General features: G+C 34.3%; 1 protein-coding gene across 4 annotated transcripts in view; it reads right to left on the bottom strand.

Moving 5' to 3' along the window:
* The window catches only part of fra (neogenin protein frazzled), a 223,663-nt gene that overhangs the window by 93,202 nt on the left and 114,217 nt on the right, over window positions 1–16,244 (bottom strand). For all 4 annotated transcript variants that reach the window (XM_075362193.1, XM_075362192.1, XM_075362195.1 and 1 more), the window contains exons 16-18: window positions 10,998–11,200; window positions 6,154–6,312; window positions 5,857–6,019 (exon numbers count right to left, since the gene is read on the bottom strand). In XM_075362193.1, the coding sequence (XP_075218308.1) occupies window positions 5,857–6,019; window positions 6,154–6,312; window positions 10,998–11,200 (525 nt within the window). The remainder of the gene's footprint in view (window positions 1–5,856; window positions 6,020–6,153; window positions 6,313–10,997; window positions 11,201–16,244) is intronic.

Here is a 16,244-nt window from a genome sequence, read left to right as displayed (position 1 = left end):
GCCATGAAGTCCAGATCTGCATGAAGACGACCCTTCAACTCCGTGCAAATTGACACACGTTTTTCCTTCTGTTCATAACTCAAAAGTCTGGGAACAAATTTTGCACTCACTCATCTCATTTGCAATTCATTAGTTAAAATGCTTTGAACGGATCCGTACGAGATGTTAAGGTCTTCCGATAGCTCTCGAATAGTCATTCGCCTGTTTGAACAAACCATTGTTTCCACTTTTTGCACATTTTCAACTGTTTTTGAGATTACTGGACATCCCGCATGCTGCTTGTCTTCAACAGACTCATTTCCGTTTTTAAATTGGTCATACCACTTGTACACAGGCTTCAAAGTTACCACATTATCGCCGTACACCGATTCTAACATTTCGTGAGCTTCTTTGGCACTCTTTTGCAACTTAAAACAAAACTCAATGTTAATGCGTTGTTCAAAATCCATGTTGCACGACAGACACGATAAACACAATCTCACTCTAGCGGCTCTGGCAGCTGATTGGCAAGCTCGAACGTGTTACAACTTGTCCCTGCCTGTCTCAGTTGATCATGCTATTGGACAAATTACAGCATATGGATGTAGCGTCGGCAGTTGCTGCTATAAAAATTCATTCACCGTATTTTTTTATCACACCTCGTATCTATAGCAAAAAAATTCTATGTTATTCACTCCAGACTAATACTGTGGTGTACAAATGATCGAAGACTTACACTGAAGATGATCTAATAAGACTTGCTCTGAAACCAAAAACCTTTACTTTAGCAAACAACTTCCTGTATGTACTGATAACACTGGTCAACATGATTCTTGTCTCATGAGTACCAATAGGTGTACTTAATACAGTTTTTTATCCTGTTTTCAAATATGTATTCAGAATCTATCCATCACCCATAGTTTTTTTGTTATTTTAATATTTTTAAATATTTTTAAACATTTTTTCGTCTATTTGTCCATTGCCAAATAAAAACTTGTAGAGCATTGTAAATATGATGGAACCAAATGAGCTAGCGTTGCTACTGTTGTGCAGGTTCAGATATGTACAAACGTGATCTAGTGTAGCACACATTCATCACATGATGCCAGCTGTAAGTGAACTGTGTAGTGAACCACTAAAGACATCATTGTGAGTGCTTTGTGTGTCTGAATTATTGTGCATTACATATTTACAACTTTATTTCTCTTAAATAGTCGTTAGTTATAAAATGCCTAGAGTTTGTTTAAATTATCCTAACAATGTTAGTTATATATGTGGTGAAGTGACACTCAAGTAACAAAGGCGAAACCTTACTCCATTAGTAAAAAAGTGTTATGAACTTTATTTTGGGTGTAAAGTCTGGGACCAAACAAGGGCCTGGGCCCCAAATATCTGTTTTTTATTGTGTTCTAGGCTTTTCACTGCATGGAAAATGGCACACACCACATGCCATTTGCTATCCCTATGATTTGGAGGGAACCCAAAGATCACTGTTCTGACTGTTATTTCTGCTTAACAAACATTAAACCGATTATGTCAAAATCAAAACATACAGTGATGTACCCTAACTTGCAATCTGCAATGAGACCAGTTCCACATTGTGAATAATTGCCCATACCAAAGCCTCCAGAACATGTGACATTAGATGAAGAGAACTCAGTCTGATGGAAGCAAGGAAGAAAAAACAGATTCTGATGATACAACTTTTGAACAAAGCAGCTCATCTAAGCCTTATTTACCGATTCTGAAAAATCTTAACGATCTCATACAAGATTTAAAGTTATCCAAAAAACAGTCTGAAATGCTTGCTTCCCGGCTAAAAGGATGGAATCTTCTTCAAAATAATACAAAGATATGCACTTATCGTAATTTTCATTCTGAATTTAAAGATTATTTTTCTGAAGAAAATGGGTTACTGTTTTGTAATGACATTTCTTCTCTTATGGAGACACTGTAATGAACATAACCTAATAGAATGGCGCTTGTTCTCTGGTTCCTCTTAAGTTAGTTTAAAAGCTGTGCTTCTGAATAATGGCAATAAATACCCATCAGTACCTGTGGCTTAATCTGCTAGCATGAAAGAAACAGCTATTGGAAAAGCTTCAATATGCAGTGTATGAATGGAATATTTATGATGATTTGAAGGGAACTGCACTTATTCTTGGTCTGCTGCTTAGTTACACAAAGTACTATTGTTATTTGTGTGAATGAGATAGTACGGACAGAAAAACTATTTCATTAGAAAAGAATGTCCTGAATGCGAATCAGTCATTTCTGAACAGAAAAATGTGAAACATAATCCTAAAAATGTGTATCTGCCTCCATTACATATCAAGCTAGAATTATTGAAGAATTTTGTCAAGGCCATGGACAATGCTCCTTGTTTCTTGTACTTAAAACAAATTTTCCTAAAATTAGTAATGCAAAAATTAAAGAAGGAATATTTGTGGGTCCACAAATACAATCACTAATGTATGATGAAAAGTTTGAGGAACTATTAAATTCACTGGAGAAAGCAGCTTGGCAAGCATTCAAAAATGTTACTCTACAGTTTTTTGGGAAATGAAAGGCAGAAAATTACCGTGATATTGTCAATGATCTTATAACATCTTATAAAAATTTGGGTTGTAATATGTTCCTAAAAGTACACTTCCTGCACTTGCACCTAGATTTCTTCCTGGAAAATCTTGACACAGTGAGTGATGAGCACAGGGAACACTTTCATCAAATTTCAGCTATGGAAAAGAGGTATCAAGGCAAATGGAATCCTAATATGCTGGCCGATATTGCTGGACCATCAAGGGGGATGTTCCACAGGTGAAATATAGCAGAAAATCATAGTTTCTTATTTTCTAGGCGAGTCAAATGTTTGAATATTGTGTAGTTAAGAATGCAGAGTGTATTAAAATGTTTGAAATTATTAATGCATATCTCTTGGAAACCTTGCATGATGGGGGAAAACCGATATCATATTTGAATTCAGGAGAAAAAATACTATCAGAATCACATATTTTCCTTTCCGAGACAAAAAAATAATTCTTTTTTGTTCTCCAGTGTAATTATGGAACTGAAGAGGAAACTTAGATATTCATCTCTCATTTAAAATAAACAGGATTAATCTAAACTACTGTTATTGCTATATGTAATAATAATATGTACTAAAAAAAATATAATCTAACACAGCAAAGCCAATTTTATGAATAAGAAAGATTAAAAGCTTTTTTGGATTTTCATGATACAATTAAACTAATTTTAATCGAATTCATTGATTTTAACTCATTTTTATAACACAAACACACATACGCATATGATATGAGTTTACAGAGTACCTAACAATTATGTCAATATTTTTGGTGAGGATGAAGAAAGAGAAAAGATGCATGAAAATAATAATTCAGAAAGCTGATGTCAACTTATTAAAAATGTAGGACTCAAATGATATTATAGGGGAAGGAAGGAAGAAAAAATAGGTAAAGATTTGGGGTCAGATCAATGAAATAAAAAATTTGGCTTTTTAGAATTCTATGCAAAATATAGAGTGATAACAGCAAACATCTTTTTTAAAAAATTATGACGATACATATTGGTTTTCCCAATAAATATGGGATATTAGATACTGTAGAATATGGATGAATTTAGAAAAGGAAGCAAATAAATCAGAAAAAAAGGTTGGAAAAAAGAAACAAAATGATAGGAAACCATGAGTAATAAAGAAATACAAGTCATTATTGATGAACTGATATAACAGGTAGAAAAGTGTAAAGATGAGAATATAACAACTTGTCAGAAATAAAATAATGGATAATGTAAATCTAACAATATTGTATCTGAATATACATATATTAATAAAATAAGTCATTTGGTTCCATTCTCCAGTGGAGATTAAAATGTGGAGAGTGGGAAAGATTTTATCTCACTCCCAGAGAGTGCGATAAAATCTTAAAAATTTCAAGGGTTGTGGGGTTGGATTATAAAGTCATCATAATCTTCATAAAACAGGTCTGAATAAGATCTTAGGGAGTAGCATTCAAGAAATTTAAGGATGTGAAGAAAGAATACGATGTCAATGGCTGAAGCTATGTTAAATAAACCAACTCCTTAGATCATCAAAGATAGAAAAAGTGGGTGGAGTTTCACTGCATACTGTTGCATTTAAGAGAGGCTAGTGGCCATAGCAGTTGACATGATTTAAAATTAAAAGTAGAAAGGAATCAGTCTGCTGTGATTAATATACAAGAAACATATCATTTCTCTTAGATATTTTCCCAAATTACTATCTATAGCCTTAGAAGCAGTCACAAAGTACGTTATAGATTCAATAATTTCTCTAAAATATAAAAATATCCTACAATAAAGACAATATAGCATATGTAGTTTTAAAATAATGTAGGGGATAAACAAATAGTAGGCCAATTAATAGGTTTATAATTAATGTTCTACACAGAGCAAAGGTGTCCTAGTTCCTGAAAATTTTTAAATAACTAAATTAAAATTAATTCTAACAGAATTGTAAAACCACAAAATTAAGATGTGTAACAGTGCTTCCATTATTCCAAAAATGTCTTAAAATAAATGTTCAACTGATTTACAATTACAAGAACATTATAATGAGTATAGATAAAATAGCATCAGTAACTTATATAAAAAAGGTAATAGGCAAGTGGGTTCAAGATATAAATTTATTACAATCTCTTTAGATTTCAGCATGAGTGAATTTTTGAAAATTGGAAACACATAAAAAAATTGTATTTATTTTTTATTTTGTGTATTATCTGTGTTTAACATAAATAAACAGACTTACAGAAAATAAATTTCAAATTTAAAACAGCCAGATACAAATGGTCTTCAGAGCAATAAACATCATTACACCTAGAAACACAATGCCCCAGTAATATATAGACTAAACTGCTCAGACTGAAAAATTTCTACATCGGCCAAACAGGATACAGTTTGACCTCCTTAACAACAGAGTTATAAGGTACACAGGTAGTGCAGCAACTGAAGCCAACAGATTATCAAGCAAGATTAGCATATGCTGCCCAGATCCAAGAATTTACAACATGAGAAGATTATTTTTCACAATCTTATTACAGGTGATGAGGCCCATTTCCATTTTAACATATTTGTCAATAAACAAAATATGCAGTTTTGGAGGGCAGAAAACCCAAGAATCCTCCACCAACGTGAGCTGCAACCTGAAAAAGTAATGGTTTGGTGTAATGTAAATATGGAAAAAACATCTGGTCCTTACTTCTTTGAAAATGAAGCGCAAAATACCTACTGCAACTGGGAAAAGGTATTGAGACCTGCTGTTGAGAACACACCAGAGGTCTGGTGGCAGCAAGATGGGGCTACTGCCCATACAGCTATGTTCAACAATAGAACTATTATGGCAAATTTTTGGAAGAAGGATATTTCCTGAAATTCAGAATTTAATTGGCCTCCAAGCTCACCCAATCTAATGGCTCTCTAGACTTTTTCCTGTGAGGATATCTGAAAGACAGAGTGTAACTCCAATAAACCTCGGACTATTTAACTACTGAAGGCCAATATCCATGAAGAGATAGATTAATTGAACAAGCCAAGAAACATTAAGACAAGACATGATAAAACAAGTTTTAGAAAGAGCAAAATGGTGGTTACTTGAGGAACATGATTTATAGAACTAAATAAAAATAATTTACAAGAACCAAGTTTATAGTGACTTTTCGGTCACCCAGTGTATATGTATGTGTGACATGCGCGCACGCACGTGTGTGTATCTATAACATATGTTAACATGAATTACATAAAATAAAAATCATACTTAATTTAAAAAAATTATTTAAAATAACCAACTATATAAAAATGATACATGCTTGTTTAATGACTAATTACCAGTAATTAATCCATTAGGAGTTTTTGGAGGTTGCCAATTTAGAATCACCATGGTAGGGTTGTCCTGAACTGGTACTATGGTTAAGTCCCTTGGTGGTGTTGATGGACGGGCCTCAAACGTAGTGTTCTGAACCACCATACTCCATGGGCTCTCATTTTGACCCTGACATGAAACAAATCATTTTTGTAGCATTAAAGATACTATATACAATACCATATAATAAATACATAGTGATCAACTATAAAAACATAGTAATTTTAGTGATAAAATAAATTCAATGAAAGAATAATTTTTACCTTGACAACTTTAACAGTGAATTCGTACTGAGTACTTGGCTTCAGGTCATCAATCATAAAATTAAGATTAGTCGAATTGTACAATTTATAACGTGGATTATTTACAGAATGCTGAACTAGTGTCCTTCTAATTACATACGATCTCTTATCTGTTGGTACCTAAAACAGTTTTTCATTATAATTACTTAAATTTTAAACAGAAATGTTTGTTTAAAATCAGGAAACAAAAATTCATGAACAAATAATTTTCTAATTATTGTTTGGTATTTACCTAATACTTAAGTAGAGTGATTTTTACTTAATCCTATGAAAATAAAACAAAGTTCACTTATAACTAATTACAGTAATTGGCTACAACCAGAAAGGTTTTTATTATTATTTGTGCTGTGCGGTCCTTCTTATTATGTTGGACATGAAAAACACATTCAACTCTGCGCAGGGGAGATATGCTTTGGGCACTGGAACATTTATTCCACATGCTTTCATAGCTCCTCAGAATGGTGGACGCATACTTGAGGAACTGCAGTCTCACCTATGAGACTGCGACAGGATGGAATAGAACCACGATCACACTGGGGGTGTTGCCGGGGTTGATCCTCAGCCCTGACCTTTGGAATGCCATGTACGACGACTTGCTGAGGATGGAGATGCCAGAAGAGTCTGCCGTGACTGGTATGCTGACAATGTTGAGCTACTTATTGCAGACCATGACGTGGAGCACATCCAAGTGAGGCTCAGCCAGCGATGCACAGGATCAGTGCCTGGCTGGACAACCATGGTTTGTCTCTAGTCTTCACCAAGATGGAGATCAGGGTTCTAATGAAGAAGCGTACTGACACCCTTCTCCTCTTGCAGGTTACAGATGAGGTTGTCGAGACCAAGCCAGTCACTAAGTAACTCAGTATGATGATTCACTAGAAACTCAAGCTTAAGAGAGCTGGCGACAAACCCGCTAGAGCCATAACCACTCTCAGCCGACTCTGGGTGAATGTCAGTGTACCAAAGGCCAAGAAAAGATGACTGCTGATATCCACAAAGAATTCTGTCCTATTCCACAGGGTGGAAATGTGGTACCAAGTGTTAAGATTAGATAAAACCTGAAGTGGTTTATGCAGGAGACTTTTTTGGGTTACATTTCTGAACTAAAGTATTCAAAGGTAAATGCTTTTACATAAATTAAATGACATAAGCATGACTAAACTGGCCATATCTTAGTCAAAAATTTTTCTTTTCGTTTAAAGTAATCATTTTTAAATAACTTGAAAAAACTATCAAAATGTAAATTCATGAAGTAATTACTTACATTAATTACTATCTATTCTTATGGAATGACTCATAAGGAACACAATTATTTCAGCTTCTAGAGATATCAGAACGTTTAGTCTGCTCTGCATCAAACATTTTTTTAAAGACGGACTGTGGACAACTGCCACAATGGTGTACATAATGAGGCAAAACACACCTATGATGAACCTGCTCTTTTCAACCATACCATCCTTCAAAAATATACAACCACTTACACTAGCTGAGTTACGCATGTTACTATGCATCAGTTGTCCCAAAATTAAACCTTTTTTATCTGATATGTCTTCCAGCCGTATTATAAAGCAACTGAAGCTAACAACACATAGTATTTTTTATCTATTTTAATTATTTAATTATACATAATACTTATCAATTATAATAATTGTCAAACTGGATTTATATATTCTTTACAGGATTAGTGTGGCAGAAAAACATACCCTTATACTGATTTCACTGTTAATAAAAACAATGAGTTCTCATGAAACAATAAATTCTGTTATTTTATAAAATAGTGTGTCTGTAAAACAGTATGGTTTTAAATTGTTATAACTTTGGAACAAGGCATTGTAGAGAGATGAACTTGTGTTAAATGAAACAGAAAGTTTGTGTGTGAAAGCTAGCACATGCACATTGGATTTCTAGTACATGCAAGCAGCACGTGCGTGTTAGTTTCATGTTTGCGGTGGAGATGAAGTTTCAATGTCTGTTGTGGCTGGCTATGTTTGATTCAGTTACACATGTTAGGCGTAAATACTGTTGTGTGTACAATGTTTAATGAAGACCCTCCGCATAAAAATAACATTTGATAATGGGACAAACAACTCAAAGAAATAAGCAGCCTACTGAAGCAAACACGTCCAGGACGGCCAACGATGTCTGATGAAATGATTGAAGCAGTGCAAACAAGTTACTTGTGTAGCCTGAAGAAATCGATGTAGAAGAGTTCTAGACAGTTGGGCATTCCTAAAACAACTGTTCAAAATGTGTTAATATGGGGTACTGAACCTCCACATGCTGTTATTGAACATCAGTGTGACAGTAAAAAAGTTAATGTGTGGTGTGCTATTGAGAATACTTACTGGTCCCTTCTTTTTTGCTGAAAAAACAATAACAGGGAACATCTTCCTGGATATGTCAGTGCCCCAATTACCGGAGAATTCAACTTTCCAGTTAGACAAAGATCCTTCACATTTTACCACAATCACGCAGTATTTTCCTAAAGAAACATTTCCTCAGCGATCGGTCAAACAAGAAGGGTGGATTGCTGGCCCCCAAGCTCTCTCCATACCTTACTCCCATGGATATCTATTTTTGGGGTTATGTAAAAAAAAAACAAGCATATTCCGTTCAAATTCAAAATCTGGACCATTTAAAAGATAGGATCACTGAAGCTGTTTCTTCTATCATGCTGGATGTTCTCTGCCATGTATAGCAAGAGAATGAATATTGTCTTGACATCTGCAGGGCAAATAAGGGAGCACACATCAAAATCTACTGAACAAGTAAGAAACTTGGAGTGTTTCTCTTTCACTTAATGTTTAGTTCATCTCTCTATGATGCTTTGTTCCAAAGCTATAACCATTTAAAACCCCACTATTATTTTATGGACACACGGCACTTAATTATTTGCTAAAATGTAATTTTTTGTAGCTTCCATACTTGAAAAATAAAAAATTTTTTTTCATATGATAAAATACGAAGCATGTTTATAAAGTAAGTACCGTTCTGAAATTCTGCCACTGCTACGCTGCGGTCGGCATTCCACACATGCGCACTAAGTACCCGCATCTGTTGGCTAGGTCGCCTTTACAGAAACATTTGACTGTGTTTACATTTGTTTGTGAGTATTTAAAATGCCTCCTCTGATCGAGAATCCTGCAGACTGTGAAATATGAGGTGTGGTTTGTTTTCTAAGGGCTAAAGATGTGAAAGTGGCGGAAATTCATTGTCAGATCAGTGAAGTGTGTGGAGAAAACATTGTGAGCGATGGAATGTTATGAAACTGGGTAAGAGCTTTCAAAGATGGCCGCCAGAATGTTCATGATGAGAAACGGAATAGACGACCTTCTGTCATTGCTGAATATTTGGTGCAGAAAGTTAACGAAAAAGTGAGAGAGAACAGACTCTTTAGATTTCTTTACTATCTGAAGAGTTTCCTCAAGTTTCAAGAAGTGTCTTTCTATGAAATTGTGACCAAATGCTTAAATTATTGAAATTTGTGCTCATGCTGGGTACGAAAATGTTGACTGAGGTGCAGAAAACCAAACATTTAGGCAGTGTATTGACTTTTCTTGAGCAGTACAATGTAAAGAGTGATAATTTTTTTAAGCCAAATTGTCACAGGCGATGAAACATGGGTGGCTTATGTTACAATGGAATCGAAGCAGCAAACCAAGGAATGACAGCATTCAACATCACCAAGAAAGTGAAGTTTAAGCAGACAATTTTGGCCTGGAAAATCATGTGTATGGTGTTTTGTGACAGGAAGGGGTTATTGCTGGTGAGTTTTTGCCTCGTGGTGACACAATAAACTCTACGTGTATTGAGACCTTAAAAAACTGCGCTGTGTAAACCAAAACAAAAGGTCTGGCATGATGAGTAAAGAGATCCTTTTGCTTCATGACAATGCCCGTCAACAAGCGGCTAAAACTCAAGAATTCATCGAATCATTTGGCTGGGAACAACTTTATCACCTCTATACAGTCCCAATCTAGCGCCTAGTGACTACCACTTGTTCCTGCATTTGAAGAAACATCTGGGTGGTCGGTGCCATTACAATAATGGTGTCAAATCGACAGTGTTGCAGTGGTTATTAAGTCAGGCGGAAGACTTCTATGACGACGGTGTTCAAAAGCTGGTTGCACAACATGACAAGTGCCTTAATATTGGTGGCAATTATGTAGAAAAGCAGATTAAAGTACAATCTTTCATGTTAAAATTGTTAAGAATAGTGTACTTGTTTTTTTTTTATTTCAAAACAGTACTTACTTAAAAACATTCCTCATATGTTGCTTTCATCAGCAAAAATACACCAATGAAAGCTTTCCTTATTCTACTTTAACATATTCAAATTTTTTAACAATTGTAAGTAATTTAAATGAGTAATCTTAAAATTAGTTTTCAAAAAATAACCTGAATAGAAAGTATCATATTACAATTCATAGTTGCCTCCCTACTCCACAGTGATGTTTATTCAGTTTCCAAGTTAAAAATGATTAAGAAAATATTTTTTGTCTCCAGACTGACTTCTCTAACTTCTATCCTAAACATCACAGGGTTAACGAGAGAGAATAGAAATTCTTACTGACTTCATGCCTGTGCATCCAGTCATCAGCAAGAAATATACTTAATTACTAAAATCAGTTCAAAAAAGGTTTATAATCAAAAGGAATGAAGGAAAGAAGAATGCAAAAAAACAGTTCAGTGACCAATGACAAAAGTATCTGTTCAAACACATTACTTTCAGGTCATTAGATGTACTAGAACGTAATATACTAGAATATTACTTCTATGTCACTACATTAACCAACAGGACTTACCGACTGTGACAAGGTGGAATCACTCCAATACAAAACAACAGAACTTGAAGACAAGACGATTGCTTTTAGACCGATAGGAGGAAGTAATGGAATTGGAGGTTCTGGAGGCAAATCTTCAGTCGTTCTAACATGTTCATAGATAGGTGGACCATCTCCAATATTATTGTTGGCTCGGACACTTATCACATATTCTGAATTTGGCTCTGTAAAATTGAAATCACAATTGATCAATAAACAATATATTTATATATGTGTATATTTATTATATATGTATATATATATATATATATATATATATATATATATACTGAAGAAAAGGTAATTTCATAACTTAGTTATGTGAAGTGAAAACAAAAATTAGAAGGGAAGCACCAGAGTGATGTTAAAGTACATCAACATAGAATTTTATTTCAGATTAAAGTAATCTTGCTATTGCTACTTCAACCTGGATGGCTCCAGAAGTAATGAAAACTCAGACTATGTGGAATACAACAATAACAATAAATGAAAAGAAAAAATAATTAAGTACAGTAGTTTAAATTACTTACATTATTAAGTAACGTCTAGAAACTAAGAGTTCATTTTTTCATATTTTTTTGAAAAATTATACAGAATTTTTTTTCCAGTTGACATAATTTTTCATGGTGAAGTTTTGCCAGTGTTTAATAGAAGAATATCTATGAATGTGGCTGTCTCCTGTTCTACATACCACGGTGCATACTTAAAATCTTGCCCTTTCACTGTGACTTATTCTTTCTTCTTGGAGCTGTGTTTCCTATTTATCACCTTCTTTCATATTTTTGCCTACCATCTTCACAACAAATGAATCTGTACTTGAAACTGTTGGTCAACAGTCATCCACTTGATAACCATTTCTAAAGAATCTTCACTCTCTGAAGACAGTTAATAAGTTTAATTTCATTTTTTTCTTCCAGCTACACAGTGTGAGAATTAAAAAAACATTTTCTTCCATAATTTAGTAATAGTTTTGTGTTTTTCCTGATCCCAAATCTCAACTCAGTACAAATCTTTCACTGTCAATTTCTTTTTAAACTTCCCACAATGCTTTCTTCTCCTTCTATTACTTACTTACAAGAGAAATTACAGTGAGTGATGCCTGTATTTCTTCTTATATTCTTCAAACCCCCTTATCCATTTGTTATATTGAATGTATGATGGATGACTGGTATGAGAACCAGTATGAATATCACTAGCCTCCTCCAGGTGTGAGGCATGTTTTCAGAATTAGAAGAGGGTAATTTATTTTCCTTAAGAAATGCATTAATTAATCATACAATTTTATGAATACAGCTTTCTTCATCTATGCCCATTTCTGGCTGTAACTAGCAGGTAGTGCAGACATGAGTCAAATTCTTAAATTCCTGGAACTTGGCTTGCCTACAACAAAAATTTTCATCTTATGGTCTCCTGATGCATTGCATAAACTAAAACTGTTGTCTTCTTAGCTTTCTTTTGTGAGTGGAAACTGCAGTTTCTAGTTCATACACAACTGTCTTGGAGGGTAACGCTTAAAACTGAGCCCTGTTTCATAAAAATTATAAAGTTCATCCAGTTTTTGATATTCACTTCCAATCAATTCTTCCCATTATTACTTTCCTGTCTATATAGCGCTACAGCAAGAACTACAGCTCTAGAAGAGAAAGTAATAGGTCCAATTTGGGCATATGCAGTTTTCACCAGATCTCGATGTTTTGACACCTAAGGAACCTAAAAAACCGGATGAAAATTTTCCATTTGTTAATGTTCGTATGTAAGTGTTTGGTGTTTGCATCTAAATCACCTTACATCTCCAGAACTACTGGACCGATTTTGACCAAACTTGGTCAGATTACTTCTATATATTGATGCCATTAAATTTTCAACTTACAAGGTCAAGGGGATATGACTGTACAGCAAGGTCACCTTCAATATCATGAGTTCTCGCCTAATTAAGATCATATCTTTCTTAGGCATATTTGTTAATGATTAAAAAATAACAATATCTGCCAAAAACCTTTTTTTTTTTGCAAAATCGCATCCCCCACCCAAAAAATGTTCTAAACTACTGCTATGTTATGACGTCACAGTCATAATTTTATCGTGATCGATAAAATTAAATAAATAAATATTTAAAGTGTAAAAAAAGTAACTCAGTCTGGCTGAATCTCAAACTTGATCACCCAATGACTCAGTACCTGGTGCGTTAAGCCTTGCGGCTACACCAGCTGCTGACCATACAAGTGAAATTCGTTCCATGTTAGTTGTGAAATTACATTAGTTTAGATAGTGCCGACCATTGCCACTAGTACTGCCACACCTGCATGAATTAAATACGGTATGTGTGCACACTTTAGTTAGAATCATTGAATTAATTAAACAAAAAAATATTATATTTAATCAAAATTATATATATTTTTAATTAAGTTGTGTGTGTAAGCCGTGCATCAGTAACAACCCACAGTTGTAGGCCTTTCCCAGAATGTGGCTTTAGCCGTGTAACGGCAAAGACCTACAACTATGTTGTCAGTTTTTTTTTTAACAGAAGCACTGCCTTGGATGTCTCTTCTTGCCCCTACTCAACCATCAAATGCTCACTATAAGCTATCTTTCCTTTTAAGATAATTTCTGACAAAACATGACTAATGTTTTTGGTACATCACATGCTGAATGGATTTTATTTTGACTTTTGTTGAGAAATCCAAAGGATAGAGCCTATAAACGTGTTACTGTACGAGAGTAAAAAAAAAGTAAAATAAAAAATAAAGCAGTTACCTCTGCAAGGAAATTACTGTATATAGAAGTTTAAATTAAATGAAATATAAACAAGTCTTTTTGGTATGAAGTATCTGAAGATGGGAAGATTAATCAGGAGATTAAAAGTAAAGTGCTCATGGCAAGAAGATTTTATCCAAATGTTAGAAGTTCTAATGAAATGCCACCACATAATGTCGAGCTTGGCTGTTCAGCCTGCATGTCACTGCTACAATTGTTCTCTAAAACATTGGCACACCATGATTAGTTGCATCATGTTTATGCTACTAAGAGATGACTTAGTAGCATATACAAGATGCAACTGTTGTTTACAAAGTAATGTATTTTTATGTTTTTACAGAAATAAGAAAGTGACATCATGTTTCAAATGCAAAAGTTATTTTTATTTTATTTTATTTCTGTTTCACTTTTGCTTTTCCATGTTTTTATGCTGGGTAGTAACTGTCGCCACTCCAAGCTCATTGTTACATGGTGGTGACTGCAAACAGATAATTCACAAGTTACTATGTCCCTATTCTAACATAAGGCTAAGGTTATTGGATTACTAAATAAAGAGATGACGTAAAGTACAGGCAAATTAGATAAGTTTATACCCACCGGGTTGGTCTAGTGGTGAACGCGTCTTCCCAAATCAGCTGATTTGGAAGTCGAGAGTTCCAGCGTTCAAGTCCTAGTAAAGCCAGCTATTTTTACACAGACTTGAATACTAGATCGTGGATACCGGTGTTCTTTGGTGGTTGGATTTCAATTAACCACACATCTCAGGTATGGTCAAACTAAGAATGTACAAGACTACACTTCATTCACACTCATACATATCATCCTCATTCATCCTCTGAAGTATTATCTAAACGGTAGTTACCGGAGGCTGTCGAAAAAAGAAGATAAGTTTATAACCCACCGGGTTGGTCTAGTGGTGAACGCATCTTCTCAAATCAGCTAATTTGGAAGCCAAGAGTTCCAGCGTTCAAGTCCTAGTAAAGTCAGTTATTTTTACACGGATTTGAATACTAGATCGTGGATACCAGTGTTCTTTGGTGGTTGGGTTTCAATTAACCACACATCTCAGGAATGGTCGAACTGAGACTGTACAAGACTACACTTCATTTACACTCATACATATCATCCTCTGAAGTATTATCTGAATGGTAACTACTAGAGGCTAAACAGGAAAAAGAAAGAGATTAAGTTTATAAGAATCGTAATAGAAAAGATGAGAAGTGATAGAAAAATAAATGCTGCAATAAAAGAAGACCTACAATGTAGAGCAGTACAGGAGAGAATTGTGAAAGGCAGCCTAAGATAGTTGTGCACTCACAGAGAATGGCAAGTGAAAGAGCAACAAAATAATTTTTTTATTTAAATACAATGTTTCAAAATGAATATTGGGGTTTTTTAAAGCTATGTAATATTTCTCAAGTTTCATGTACACTGATTAATTATACATGAAATGAAAGAGCAAGTCAAACAGTTTTAGCTAAACTGTTTCCTGTATCTTCTGCTTGAAAGTGTTAGTAGTAAAGATAACAAATGCTCAAAATGCATGCCCCCAATGGAAAGCATTCTGTGTTTTGCAGTTTGAAAAGTGTGAATCTGTAATTATTGTTCGACGTACGCTCCATTTGAAGTTCTGTTGTCATCCCTCGAGTGACAATGGCTGTATTTGTAAAGGAAAGAGTACAGGATGACCGAGTGTGTCTGAAGACAATATTGAATGTGTAAGAAAGTCTTTTGTGTATAGTCATAAGATGTCCATCAGTAAGGCTAGTCGTGAATTAGCAATTCCAGCAATGTCTGTGTAGAGGCATTTTAAGGAAACTTGAAACACAGGACTGAAGCAGCTATCACCAGACTTGCTTATTAAAGTATGGGATGAACTCTCCTATCAGCTGGATGTTTGATGTGACGAATGGTGCTTACATAGAACACGTATAGGGAAAACTGTTGAGTTGCTCTTTCATTTCATGTATAATTTATCACTGTAAGTAAAACGTAATAAATATTATAAAGCTTTAAACTTTGATATTAATTTTGAAACACAGTATAACAGGAAGAAGAAATATGTAGAATGACCAAGAAAAAAACGACTGGATTGTGTAACGGAAGACATGAACAAGAGAAAAGATGAAGAATGTTTCAAAGTAGTAGAGAAGGAGTTAAATGGAGATCCATGATTTGCAGCCCGACCCTATAACACCGATAGACAAAAAATTTTTTTTAATGTTTCTACGTGTGATACCATTTCTTGAATTGCTTTTTTTGCATACATTACAGATCTGTAAATACAATTTTTCTAACACCCTTAGTTTTAAATAAATTACGCTTCAAAAAAAATTAAGGGAAAATACAGTTAAAATCTGGGCCAAACCTGTGTTAGATTGATTTCGCTGATGCTTTTCTTTTATATGAGGGTAAGACAATTATTATCCGCAATGTAGTTATAAATTTTATTGCAATACAAATAGAAAACTTACA

Source organism: Lycorma delicatula, chromosome 4 (assembly GCF_047948215.1).
Source record: "Lycorma delicatula isolate Av1 chromosome 4, ASM4794821v1, whole genome shotgun sequence".
NCBI classification, from domain to species: Eukaryota; Metazoa; Arthropoda; class Insecta; order Hemiptera; family Fulgoridae; genus Lycorma; species Lycorma delicatula.
The sequence above is the reverse complement of the archived record's forward strand: the minus strand, read 5'-3'. Positions and strand labels throughout refer to the sequence as shown.